Source organism: Phocoena sinus, chromosome 9, assembly GCF_008692025.1.
Source record: "Phocoena sinus isolate mPhoSin1 chromosome 9, mPhoSin1.pri, whole genome shotgun sequence".
NCBI classification, from domain to species: Eukaryota; Metazoa; Chordata; class Mammalia; order Artiodactyla; family Phocoenidae; genus Phocoena; species Phocoena sinus.
This window is the reverse complement of record NC_045771.1, coordinates 50136174-50147813: the sequence shown is the minus strand read 5'-3', so window position 1 is coordinate 50147813 and position 11640 is coordinate 50136174. Positions and strand designations below refer to the sequence as shown.

Below are 11640 nucleotides of genomic sequence, written 5' to 3'. Positions count from 1 at the left end.
AAAAACCTCCGCCGAGACTTCGGTCACGGCCCTCAACACCCCCCAACCTTCACTCTCCCTCCCCTCCCTCCGGGGACCACCAGGCGCCACGCCACGAACGGTAAGCGCCACTGTCGCCGCCCCCTCCCCCTCTCCCTCCCGGGCTCGGGCTCCCGGCGGGCACTGCGCGGCGCGCGCCCACCCCGCCCCTCGCGGCCGCCGGGCGTGGGCGGTGCCACCTTCCCCTCCCCCCGGCGGCGGCCCCGCGCGCAGCTCCCCAGCCCCCTCCTTCGGATGTGGCTGGAGCTTGAGGCGCGCAGGGCCGGAGACGGTGCAGACCGGGGACCCGGAGCAGCTCGGTGGCGGTGAAGTCGGTGTGTTTCTTTTTCTCTAGCTTTCACTAGAGTGTTGCTTAAGATACCATATGCGCCCCAGAGGCCCCCAGTTCCCCCGCTTCCCATCCCTTCCCCGCCCGACCCTGAATCAGGAGCTGGTGGGAAGGAAAGGAGAAGCGAACAGAGCCCCCGCGGCGGGCCTGGCGCTGGGCCGGCGACTGTAGTTGGTTTAGGGGACGAGAGACTCCTCCCCAAGGTTGAAAGCTGTGGCGACAACTGCCTTATTTCTAGACAAAGCGCATTTCTTTCTCCCCTCCCCCATCCCGGATCAAGAAGAGGGGCTCTCCTTTCCCTCCCGGCCTCGGTCGGCGACTTGGGCCTCCAGGGAGGGCGGTGCATTCTCCCGTATCCGCGCAGCCCGATGTCCGGAGGCTGCGGCGGGCGCTCCGTTACGTGGCCGCCGCCTGGTCGGGGGAGGCGCGGGCCCCGTGGCGCAGTGCCCTTGAGCCCCCGCGCCACGGCCTTTGTTTCTCCCCGCGGATGCGCTGACCACGAGGCCCGCGCTCCCGAGGGGGGAGGGGGCGGGGCGGGGGCCGGGCGCTAAGGCCTTGTTAAGCCGAGTGGGGCAGGGGCTTGAGGGGAGCGGATGAAAATGCAGAAAAGAAGTGATTTGGTTTCAAAAGTGGCACGAAATGGGACTGGAATATCTCGGTGTGTTTTTCCTTTAATTTTTTAACTAGTGATTGGAAAGGGAGGGTTGCTAAGAAGAAACCAGGTTGGGATTACATTACATAGGCGACTCTTTGGACTGTTAAGTGTAGAGGAGAAATTCACAATAATTGGTTATTGTGATCGTTCGGGCAGTCGTTTGATTTTGAACCAAACTATTTGGCCATTTTTTTAAAAAATTCTGACTATGGTTATAAGTGGGATTTGGATTGGGAAAAAAAAATTGTCTATTTTTTATCTAAAGCTTTCTCGGGTACTAACGTGCCCGGTAAGCTTATCTAGGTACACTTAGTTACAACACTGATATACTCTTAGGCATGTATCACTAGTTTGTGCAGAATCTCAAAACTGCTTCTCTGTGGATTTGTATACATGTTTGATAACGTGAGTTACCTAGGTGGGGGTTGGAATCCAAACAAAGCTTATGTTTAGCTACTTTTTTGTGTCTTGCAAACTTTTTAACTGTCATGCATTTTTCTAGTAATAGCTCTTCAAGTCTGCAATAAAAAATGGCGTCCAATAAAACTACATTGGTAAGTTAATGACAACCTAAAATATTTAAGGATCTAACACAAACTTTTTCTTCAAAAATTATAACTTTGCATCTCTGTGGTTGAGAAATTTACATCCATATAATAGTTTCCAGTCCCTTCTCTCCCTGCTGTTATTATGGGGAGAGTTAGGAGCAAAAAGGAAATTACTACATTGAGATATTTATTGACTTGGTTTAATAGTGTCTTGATTCGTTTAGGGAAACCTAATCTTGGGAGAGTAGCATGAAATAAATTTTTACCAAGTATTCTTATCTTGAAATAAAGATACAAAAAGTTATGTGACCTGGAAGAATGTTATAAGCATACACAGACAAAGCAATAAAGCCCTTGTTGATTGGCATACTATTCTCGAAATCACTCTCCTGAATTCTAGGGAAAGCAGGTATTTTCAGCATTGCCCTGTTTAAAGAATGGTTACCTTGTACACTTAGATGGAGACAAAAGTCATTGAATGTTTCGAATTGTTTTGGTCACTGTCATATTTCAAACTTGCTTATTCTAAAATACAGAAGGGTCTTAAATTTAAATCATTGCAGTGTGGTTTTTTTTAATACACAACATGAAAAAACATCACACATACGTCCAGGAAAGAGGAAACTAGATCTGCATCTTTTGAGCAATTAAGCTTTTTCTCTCCAGCAGTTTTCTTAAACCCACAGTTTGCATTCTTAGGCTTCATTAAAACTTCTGTAAACCTGTAGACATGTATGTATTCAGCCATGTCAACTTTGGAGTTTTAACATAATCATTGGAATATTCACATAAAAATCACGAAATTCAAAGTTATGGTTCCCACGGTATTTAATTCTAACACACTGCATTAATAACAATTGCAAGTATATAAAGGTGAGTGTAAACATCTAAGTAAAGCAAAATGGTTTTGGTTTGTGTTTTCTCCCCTTGAGTTTTGCAATATAAAGGGCACATTGGTGATTTTTAATTTGTTTCATCATTAGATTGCACTTCAAAGTCAAACATCCTGAGAAACATTTAAATATAAAGCCTGTCTGGTGGCATAATTTATTCCCATCAAAGCCATCAATGGAAAAAGCACAAAGCATAATCTGTGCTTCCTCAGGATTGAACTGTCCTTCAAATTTCATAATCAGTAAACCAAAATGTAGATAATTAAATTGGCTTTACAATCACCAGTATCAGAAGTATTGGATGGGAAACGAAATAGCTGTCCCTGAGACTATGAGGATGAGTATAGATACAGAAAGCAAATAGATGCTTCTATTAAAATTAAATTGCTTTGCATACAGTTTGATAGTCTTCAGAATCTACCTAACTTTGCATTTTAAAATAATTTTATTAGTGTTGTGAGATAATGTGTGCTGTAATTTAAATGGGAAAGTGGGTGGATTTTCCTTTATAAAGAAAAGGATGAGCATTTGAAACTAGTTTATGGGTGCCATAGTAGTAAATACTTTATTTCTTTGACCAAATTTTTTTTAGCTTTCATTTTCTGTGTTTGTTTTTATTTTCCTGTTTACTCTGTTAGCCTCTTAATTTCATGGACATACTTTTTTTGTTTTTCATTTAGGATCAGTGTCTGATAAGCTTTGGTCTATACCAGTTTTTCTTCACTCTTTCCACTACCACCATCATTACCTTCCTTGTACTGTATGGAGGCAGAAGGCTATTTGACTGGGTGCAGTAGTACCCAAGTATCTTGACTAATGCAAGTTATAAGACCTGGCATGGGGAATGGTATCCAACAAAATCAGGTGTTTGCTGCATTATTTAAGTTTCCGAGGATTTTTATTTCTTACATGTGTGTGTACACCTCTAAATGATTACGTATTTTTAAATGTCCTTTGCAGTCTTGAGGCATAGCTGTTAATTTTTCTGCTTACATGCTTTAGGAGGGCTGACTTTAGTGACTGAGCAATTTTTTTTTTAATAGCACCTGTTTTAAGGTAAAATGATTCCAAGATGAACATAACGTGAGATTTCCCCCCTTAGTCTCTTAATAACCATTTCTGGGTTTTTTTGAAAGTTTATCCATTTTCAATAACAAATCTGTTCCGAGTTATTGGTCTGTTGAGCTTGGTCTCCTGCTTCTCTCAAAGAGTGTTATACCAAAAAAAATAAAATAAAATCTAACCTAAAAACTTGTAAGTTAGTTTCATTGGCTACCACTTTAGAGTCTTTCTCTTGAGAAGCCAAGAAAAGGATTTTTTCACATTAGATAATTAAAATGATCCAGCATTTTGGCCTCTTAAAGTGACAGCATTATAGGTTTGTTCCGAGTGGTCAGTGACATTATGTACAGAGATTATGGGGAAATGATCTTGTCCTTTTTAACCTATTTATGGTCTCATTGGTTGACCCTGCAATTGATACCAGGGTTCTGAACCATGTTTTTGTTCTGCAGTTATCTTTTCTCTTAAATTGTCAAGGCTTTTAACATCAGTGTTTCAATTGGGAAAGGGGGTCTTAGTGTTTGGGGGCTGTAGTTTTAATGGGTCTATGGTTCACTAATAAGACCTGTCACTACTAGTTATTCTCCTTTGTATCATTCTCTAGTAGTTGTTTGTTGCTGTCCTGTGGTTAAAATGAGTGAAAACTTTACTAAAATTGGTCTTGTAGACTACATAGAAATAAGACCAGGAAAAGATAAAACAGTGCTTTCAAAGAATGTTTTTGATTGTATTATTTCACTGAAGGGTGATGGGTGATAGTTTTGAGTTAAACCCACAGAATCAAGAATTCCTTTATTTTATTATCTGTTAACTTTTACCTTTTCAGAAGGTATCTGCTCTGGGATATAGAAGTGGAAATTTAGGTGTCAAATGCAATGGTAATATAAGTACTCTAGCCTTTAAAATGTACTAAAAAAAATCAAAAAAGGACATTTCTTAAATCTGTCTTGTTTTGTTTTAGCAAAAAATGGGAAAGAAACAGAATGGAAAAAGTAAAAAAGTCGAAGAGGCAGAACCTGAAGAATTTGTGGTAGAAAAAGTACTGGACCGACGTGTAGTGAATGGGAAGGTGGAGTATTTCCTGAAGTGGAAGGGATTTACAGAGTAAGAGATCTCAGTGCTTTTATTATTATATGTTTAACTGCACTTAAGTAACATTTAAAATTTGTTTTTAGTCTAAGATCTTTTTATCCATTTTCTGTAAGTTTCTTTAAATTTAAAAGCACCTTTAATCCAGGGTATCTTGTTTGAGGTATGTTTAAAAGGAGCCATCCATGTCTTTTGCCTGCAGAGGTAACCTAGCAGATTTGAGTCTAGTTGATTACCTTGGAGAGTCAGATTTATATAATATAGAGTACAGTTTGCTTTTTAATGTCTTTGGATACTGTACTACCAAGAATACCTAATGTACACGGTTTTCCTACAGAGGACATTAAAAAATAGTGAAGCTATGTAAGGTATACTAGTGGGTCTTAAACAGAAGTGCTCATCATAATTCAGGTCCTGCACTAGGTTTACTGTATCTTAATCTCTAAGAAGTAGAATCTGGGCATCAATAGACCAAGTTGTAATCAGAGGTTAAAAGTATCTTTCCTAGCATCTCTAAAATGATTAATTTCATTCTGCCTAGTTCTGTAAAGGCTTTCTGGATCAGAGCACACAAAGTTAGCAATCTTGTAACTAGTGGTGTAGGGTGATCTTACTTTCACACTTGGTAATTGATATTCATTTTCTTTCCAGCCCTTCTGAAAAACACATGGAAATGGTCATCTCTGCCGTATATCAGGGATTGGCAAACTTTAATAAGAGTCACATAGTAGATAATCTAGGCTTTGTGGGCTTCTGTCACAGCTATTCAATTCTGAGAATGTAGTACAAAAGCAGCAATAGGCAATACGTTAAACAGATGAACATGGCTGTGTTCTAATAATGCTTTTGTTTATGGGCCCCAAAATTCAATTCCATATGACTTTTATTGTGACATTTTTTCCCAACCAATTAAAAATGTAAAAAACAGTCTTAGTTTGCCAGCCATACAAAAGGCTGGATTTGACTTTGAGTTGCCAACCCCTGTTTTATATCACTTCCCAATTTGAGTACCCAGCAGAAATTGAAAATACTGTCTCACATTTGAGAGCGCCTCTGAATTGCTGTGTTTTAAAACACAGTATTGGAGGCCTCAACCCTAAGAACAATCTGATAAAGTAATTTGAGGTGGGAACCAGGAGTCCACCTTATTTAAAGACTCTTCCAGAGAAATTCTAAAGTGAGTTGTCCGCATAACTTGGAAAAATATTGGTTCCAGTTATTCTGCTAGAGTCAGGTTCAGTTAACCTTGGAGGTAATAACATTACCCACTTAGTACGAACTGTGAAAGTAGACACAAAAGGAAGTATAGATTTCCTCAAAAGAATGTGAGGGGAGGGGGGAAATGATTAATATCTGCAGTACAGAGGACTTTTTGTCAGGTATGTATTAAATGGATCTGGATGATGGTGATGAACCATGTTTAATTGAATGAATTTTTTTTTTTTTTAACTGACACAGTGCAGACAATACTTGGGAACCCGAAGAAAATTTAGATTGTCCAGAGTTGATTGAAGCATTTCTTAATTCTCAAAAAGCTGGTAAAGAAAAAGATGGAACAAAAAGAAAATCTTTATCTGACAGTGAATCTGATGATAGCAAATCAAAGAAGAAAAGAGATGCTGTACGTATAAAACATTGGCCAGCAAACTGGCTTTTTGTAAAAGGATGACTTGATTTTTTAAATGCTTTTTAAAACTCAAGTACTTTAAAAATATCATTAAAAGGCCTTTGTTAAATATTTAATATTTGGGACAGAAAGGATAGGCATGGTTTACCCTACATTGTGTAAATGTCTAGTAAGTGCTTACACCACTTAAAATTGTGCTAGTGTTACTTTGGATAGAGATGAATTTGACTTCAGATCAGACGATTTCCTCTGATCTAGACCAGTTGTCTTAAGTAAAAACAGTACAAGATTGATCATTGCAAATCCTTTACAGTACAGTGAAAACAATCTACATAGCACATTTTGATGATAGATCATTAGTGGCAGTGACTAAAACTTTGGCACATGATCCTTGTATTGCCAAACAGTACTTTGATTTTGAAGTATATAATCTTGGATAATAATTTTTTTTATTAATTTTTATTAGCATAAAATGAGATAATTGGTTCATTCACTGCATGTGTATTTTGAGCCAATCTTTTCTTCGTTGATTTCTTTGTGGCTTTGAGCAAATTACATAAATCCTTGCTTTTACCCTCAACTTTAAAACATACTTGTCCTGCCTCTTGGCCTAACACGGCAATTTGGGAAAAGGTCTTGGGTCTAAATTATATCTAGGCTTGGGGACTAAACATACAATACAGATTTATTGATAAGGACTTGGGATTTAAAATTTGATCATTTGGGGGCTTCCCTGGTGGCGCAGTGGTTGAGAGTCCGCCTGCTGATGCAGGGGACACGGGTTCGTGCCCTGGTCTGGGAAGATCCCACATGCCGCAGAGCGGCTGGGCCCGTGAGCCATGGCCACTGAGCCTGCGCGTCCGGAGCCTGTGCTCCGCAACAGGAGAGGCCACAACAGTGAGAGGCCCGCATATCGCAAACAAAAAAATTTTGATCGTTTGAACTAGATGCTAAGTACTTCGCTGTCCATTAACTTTTTTTTTTTTTTTTTTTTGGGCTGTGTTGGGTCTTCGTTGCTGCATGCGGGCTTTTCTCTAGTTGCGGCAAGTGGGGACTACTCTTCATTGCAGTGCGTGGGCTTCTCATTGCGGTGGCTTCTCTTGTTGCGGAGCACGGGCTCTAGGCGCGCAGGCTCAGTAGTTGTGGCACACGGGCTTAGTTGCTCTGAGGCATGTGGGATCTTCCTGGCCCAGGGCTCAAACCCATGTCCCCTGCATCGGCAGGTGGATTCTTAACCACTGTGCCACCAGGGAAGTCCCAGTCCAATAACTCTTAATGACAGTTCTGTCAAGATCATAGGTATTACCCGCATTTTTTACAGAAGGGGAACAGAGGTGGGCTACAAATTTGGTTCTGAACACTTTAGCAGCCAAGGCAAAAAGGTAACAATCTTAAGAATCAGTTGTAAGTAAATTGGAAGTCAACCAGATGCTCAACAGAAGCACTGTTTAATAACAATAGTCATCCTGTATTGAGCCCTCGTAATGTGCCAAGCAGTGTTCTAAATGACTTAATTTGCTTTTCATATACTTTAAAATTTCTATGAAACAGATAGTATTAATTGTATGTATTTTATAGAAAATGAACCTGAATCACAAAGAGGTTAACTTGCCCAAAGCCACACAGCGAGTGAAGGTTAGAGTCATCATTATAACCTAGGCAGTCTGACTCCAGAGCTCGAGATAATGATGTAAAAAGTCTCATGGGGAGAAAGGATTTGTTATGTAAGCACTTCTCTTTTTTGGTCTCAAGTCCCCTTTACACTCTAGAAAATTATTGAGGATCCCAAAAAACTTGTTTATATGGATTATAACTATCAGTACTAACTGCATTAGAAATTAAAGTAGAAACTTACACAGTTTTGTAAATTCAGTTAAGAAGGACGAAGATTATTACATGTTATTCATAACTTTTCATGAAAAATAACTTTAAATGAGAAGAGTGGCATTTTACATTTTTGCAGATCTTGTCAGTGTCTGTCTTAATAAGGCATTAGTCCTGTATTCGATTTGCTGTGCTATGTTGTTTGGTGGAGATATGCAAAGACAATCTAAAGTCACAGATACATGAAAAGAGGAGATCTTGCAGAGATAAACAGATACTCCAGAAGGTCTCAGGCATCCCCAGGAGTCCCTCAGGCCACAGTTTTGATTTATACTAAGTATTTTATAAGGTTTACTGTAATTCAGATTGATTACAATACTGATTAGTCTCATTTTAAAGTTTTTATTACTTTGCTATTTATAGTTTCTGTGTGCTTTAAAAAATAACATGGGTAATTTAGACGATTCCTAGAAGTAATTTGAAATACTGACTTTCAAGAATTTATAATTATTAATTGATTTAGAATTACCAGAAAAAAAGAGATTGGGGTTTTTTTCCCTCCCTTTTGGTGTCTTTGAATGAAGAAAGTTTTGTCTGTTTTCTTAATTTATGATTCAGAATATTTTAGACATCCAGATTTGTTTTTTCTGCTTGTAAGTTTAATGGAAATCAATACGTGTTTTAGTACTAAATATGGGCTCTTGCTCTGGTCATTTGTTTCACCATCAGAAGGTTTTTATTTAAAAGTTATATATCATGAAAACAAATTGGAAGTTAACATTGTTAGTTTGCTCTCTGAAAAAAATGTGTGGGAACATTTATGTAAATAATCATTTAACCTCTTTTAAACAGGCTGATAAACCAAGAGGTTTTGCCAGAGGTCTTGACCCAGAGCGAATAATTGGTGCCACAGACAGCAGTGGAGAATTAATGTTTCTCATGAAGTGGTAAGTTTCTCATGAAGTGGTAAGAATTAATGTTTCTCATGAAGTGGTAATTAATGTTTCTCATGAAGTGGTAACTTTAATTCTCAAGAATTAAAGTTTCTCATGAAGTGGTAAATTCATAAGTTTCTCATGAATTTCTGTTATATTTTACAGTAAGAATAGATAATGTTTTTTAAAAACTTGTGCATTTTTAGAAAACATATCTACCTAGGTTTTATAAATAGTTGACCATCATTAAGTAGAGAGTAATTATCTGCTAGAAGGATGATTCTAGTTACTTTGCTAAAGCAACAAGTGGCAAACTGTGGCCCGTTTTGGAAAATTAAGTTTTATTGGAACACAGCCACAAGTAACCACATAACCCTGAAGCAATACCTTTTGATTGAGTTATGATCCTTAAGTGAATGGTTATCAATTGACAAAAAACAGTTTAGACTTTTTAACTGAATATTTTTTTTCCTCACAACAGGAAAGATTCAGATGAGGCGGACTTGGTGCTGGCAAAAGAGGCAAATGTAAAGTGTCCTCAAATTGTAATTGCTTTTTATGAGGAGAGACTAACTTGGCATTCTTGTCCAGAAGATGAAGCTCAATAATTGTTTGCATTGCTTTTTATATATATTTATATATATATATAAAATCTGGTTCTTGGTTTTTTGATTTATTAGTGTGAAGAAATAACTACATTCTAATGAAAGTCAAGTTTGATATGTTCGTTTTGAAGTAGTATTGGGGAAGTTTGTTGGGTTTTGGGGGGTTTTTTGGGAGTTTTGTTTTTGGTTTTTTTGCATCTGTAGCACTGGTTACTTTGAACAAATAAAAGCTTTCTGTAGTTGCTTCCTTTAGCAGAAAAGAACATTTGATACCATGGTATATTATTTCCTCTCCATTAGAGAACAGCTTTTCTAAATGTTGGGGAAAATCTCCATAGTCATTACTCAGTCAGAATTTAGAATTTGCATTTAACTCATATATGCCTAAGGACCATTCTGGATTTTCTGTATGTGTATACATAAAATACATATGTAAATGGTTTGGGGTTTTTTTGGTTATTGTTTAAACACATTTACCAAAACAAAAACAGCCTTTCACAACCATGGATGAGCCCATGTTTCTGGGATTCTATCATTTTGAGCAATATAAGAAATCACTTCAACTTAAATTGAAAATTTAAGTCTTAACCTTTCAAATTAAATAATTTTGTAATTAATGAGACAAACAATTTAAATTGGATAATTTTTTAAAGCAGCCCTATCAGAATCTGCATCCATATCTACCATCATATAAATGCAGTTTTATATGTAAAACCTCCCTGAAAGGAAAATTTTATCTCTGTCAACCCAAATGAAAAAAATAGAAAAATTCTGGTATGTTTTTATTAGCCAAGCAAGACTTAGTTAAATGGACATTTAAAGCTTTCTTTTGGCAAACCACTCTAAGAAGTTGAAATCCGTGTGCTGTATTTAATGAAAGACTGTAATACATGCAATGTCTCAGACTTGTTAATGGAAACCTAATCAGATGGTTAGAGATGTTGGCAGTTTAGGATCTGCAGGAATAAATGAGTGAACAAAGTTTTCTAATCTAAACTTGACCTGCATGTTTTTTCAAACTTTACCCCAACCCATTCCTTACATGTAGGCTCAGTCTTCTCAGTATTTTGGGTTACTGGTTCAGCAGAAGCCAGGAAAAACAATAACTTTGTAGTAATCAGAATGTTATTCAACTGTATATTGTTTACTTTATTGTAAATACTGGTGAACAGTGGTCAATAAATAGTTTTATATTCCTTTATGTGATTGATTAGACTTTTTTTTTAATCTGATGACTTTATAGTGGGAGTAGAAACACATTCACTGTATTAACTTCATATTTGTAAATAGTGTGATATCACTAAGGCATTAAGAGTACCTGTTCTAGATCCTTTGAGTTTAGGAATTTCAAGTAGAATATGTATTAACACAAAAAGGTTTTCTTCTTAAAATGAGTTTCAGTGGACTTCCTGGTGGCTCAGTGGTTAAGAATCCACCTGCCAATGCAGGGGACACGGGTTTGGGCCCTGGTCCAGGAAGATCCCACATGCTGCGGAGCACATAAGCCTGTGTGCCTAGAGCCCGTGCTCCTCAACAAGAGAAGCCACTGCAATGAGAAGCCCACGCACTGCTACGAAGAGTAGCCCCTGTTCACCGCAACTAGAGAAAGCCCGTGTGCAGCAATGAAGACCCAACGCAGCCAAAAATAAATTTATTTAAAAAAATAAGTTTCAGGTGATGCCTAAGAGGAGCTTGTTTCATTAAAGTGAAATTTTGATACTCAGACTCTAGTTTGTTGAAGCTGCCATCTTAAAAAAAAAACAGGTATTCTGATAGGACTGATACTGTTGTGATACATTTCTTCTAATTTCCAAAATCTATACAGAAAAAAGGAAATCATCTATACTAAGCTGTTAATCAATTTTTTGTAGACCTAGCACTGCTCTCAACAGTGGGTTTGTAAATGATACAGAACCTTTTGTTCAGATCAGAAATTGATGACTGTACCTTGAATTTTAGAGCACTTCTGGAAACTGTTGTCCATGTATTTTAATACCCCTTATGTTGTATCTGTTTCTTACTGGTGCTATAAAAA

The 11640-nt window shown here is 38.0% G+C and overlaps 1 protein-coding gene across 3 annotated transcripts; it reads left to right on the top strand.

Moving 5' to 3' along the window:
• The first annotated feature begins 21 nt into the window (after positions 1 to 21).
• CBX3 (chromobox 3) lies at positions 22 to 10806 on the top strand. Of its 3 annotated transcripts, none has more exons than XM_032643526.1 (6): positions 22 to 100; positions 1525 to 1576; positions 4487 to 4629; positions 6073 to 6235; positions 8918 to 9012; positions 9482 to 10806. In XM_032643526.1, exons 2-6 carry the CDS (start codon positions 1553 to 1555, stop codon positions 9606 to 9608), a joined length of 552 nt encoding a protein of 183 aa, XP_032499417.1. In that variant the 5' UTR covers positions 22 to 100; positions 1525 to 1552; the 3' UTR covers positions 9609 to 10806. The 3 variants fall into 3 exon arrangements, with proteins under 3 accessions (XP_032499417.1, XP_032499415.1, XP_032499416.1); XM_032643524.1 differs by lacking the exon at positions 22 to 100 and adding an exon at positions 220 to 349; XM_032643525.1 differs by lacking the exon at positions 22 to 100 and adding an exon at positions 254 to 353.
• The last annotated feature ends 834 nt before the right edge of the window (positions 10807 to 11640 follow it).

Coding starts and splice junctions, on each gene's coding strand:
- CBX3 (XM_032643526.1), top strand. CDS start 1,553: ATGGCGTCCAATAAAACTACATTG. Junction 4,630..6,072: donor AAGTGGAAGGGATTTACAGA/GTAAGAGATCTC, acceptor TAACTGACACAG/TGCAGACAATACTTGGGAAC. Junction 6,236..8,917: donor CAAAGAAGAAAAGAGATGCT/GTACGTATAAAA, acceptor TCTTTTAAACAG/GCTGATAAACCAAGAGGTTT.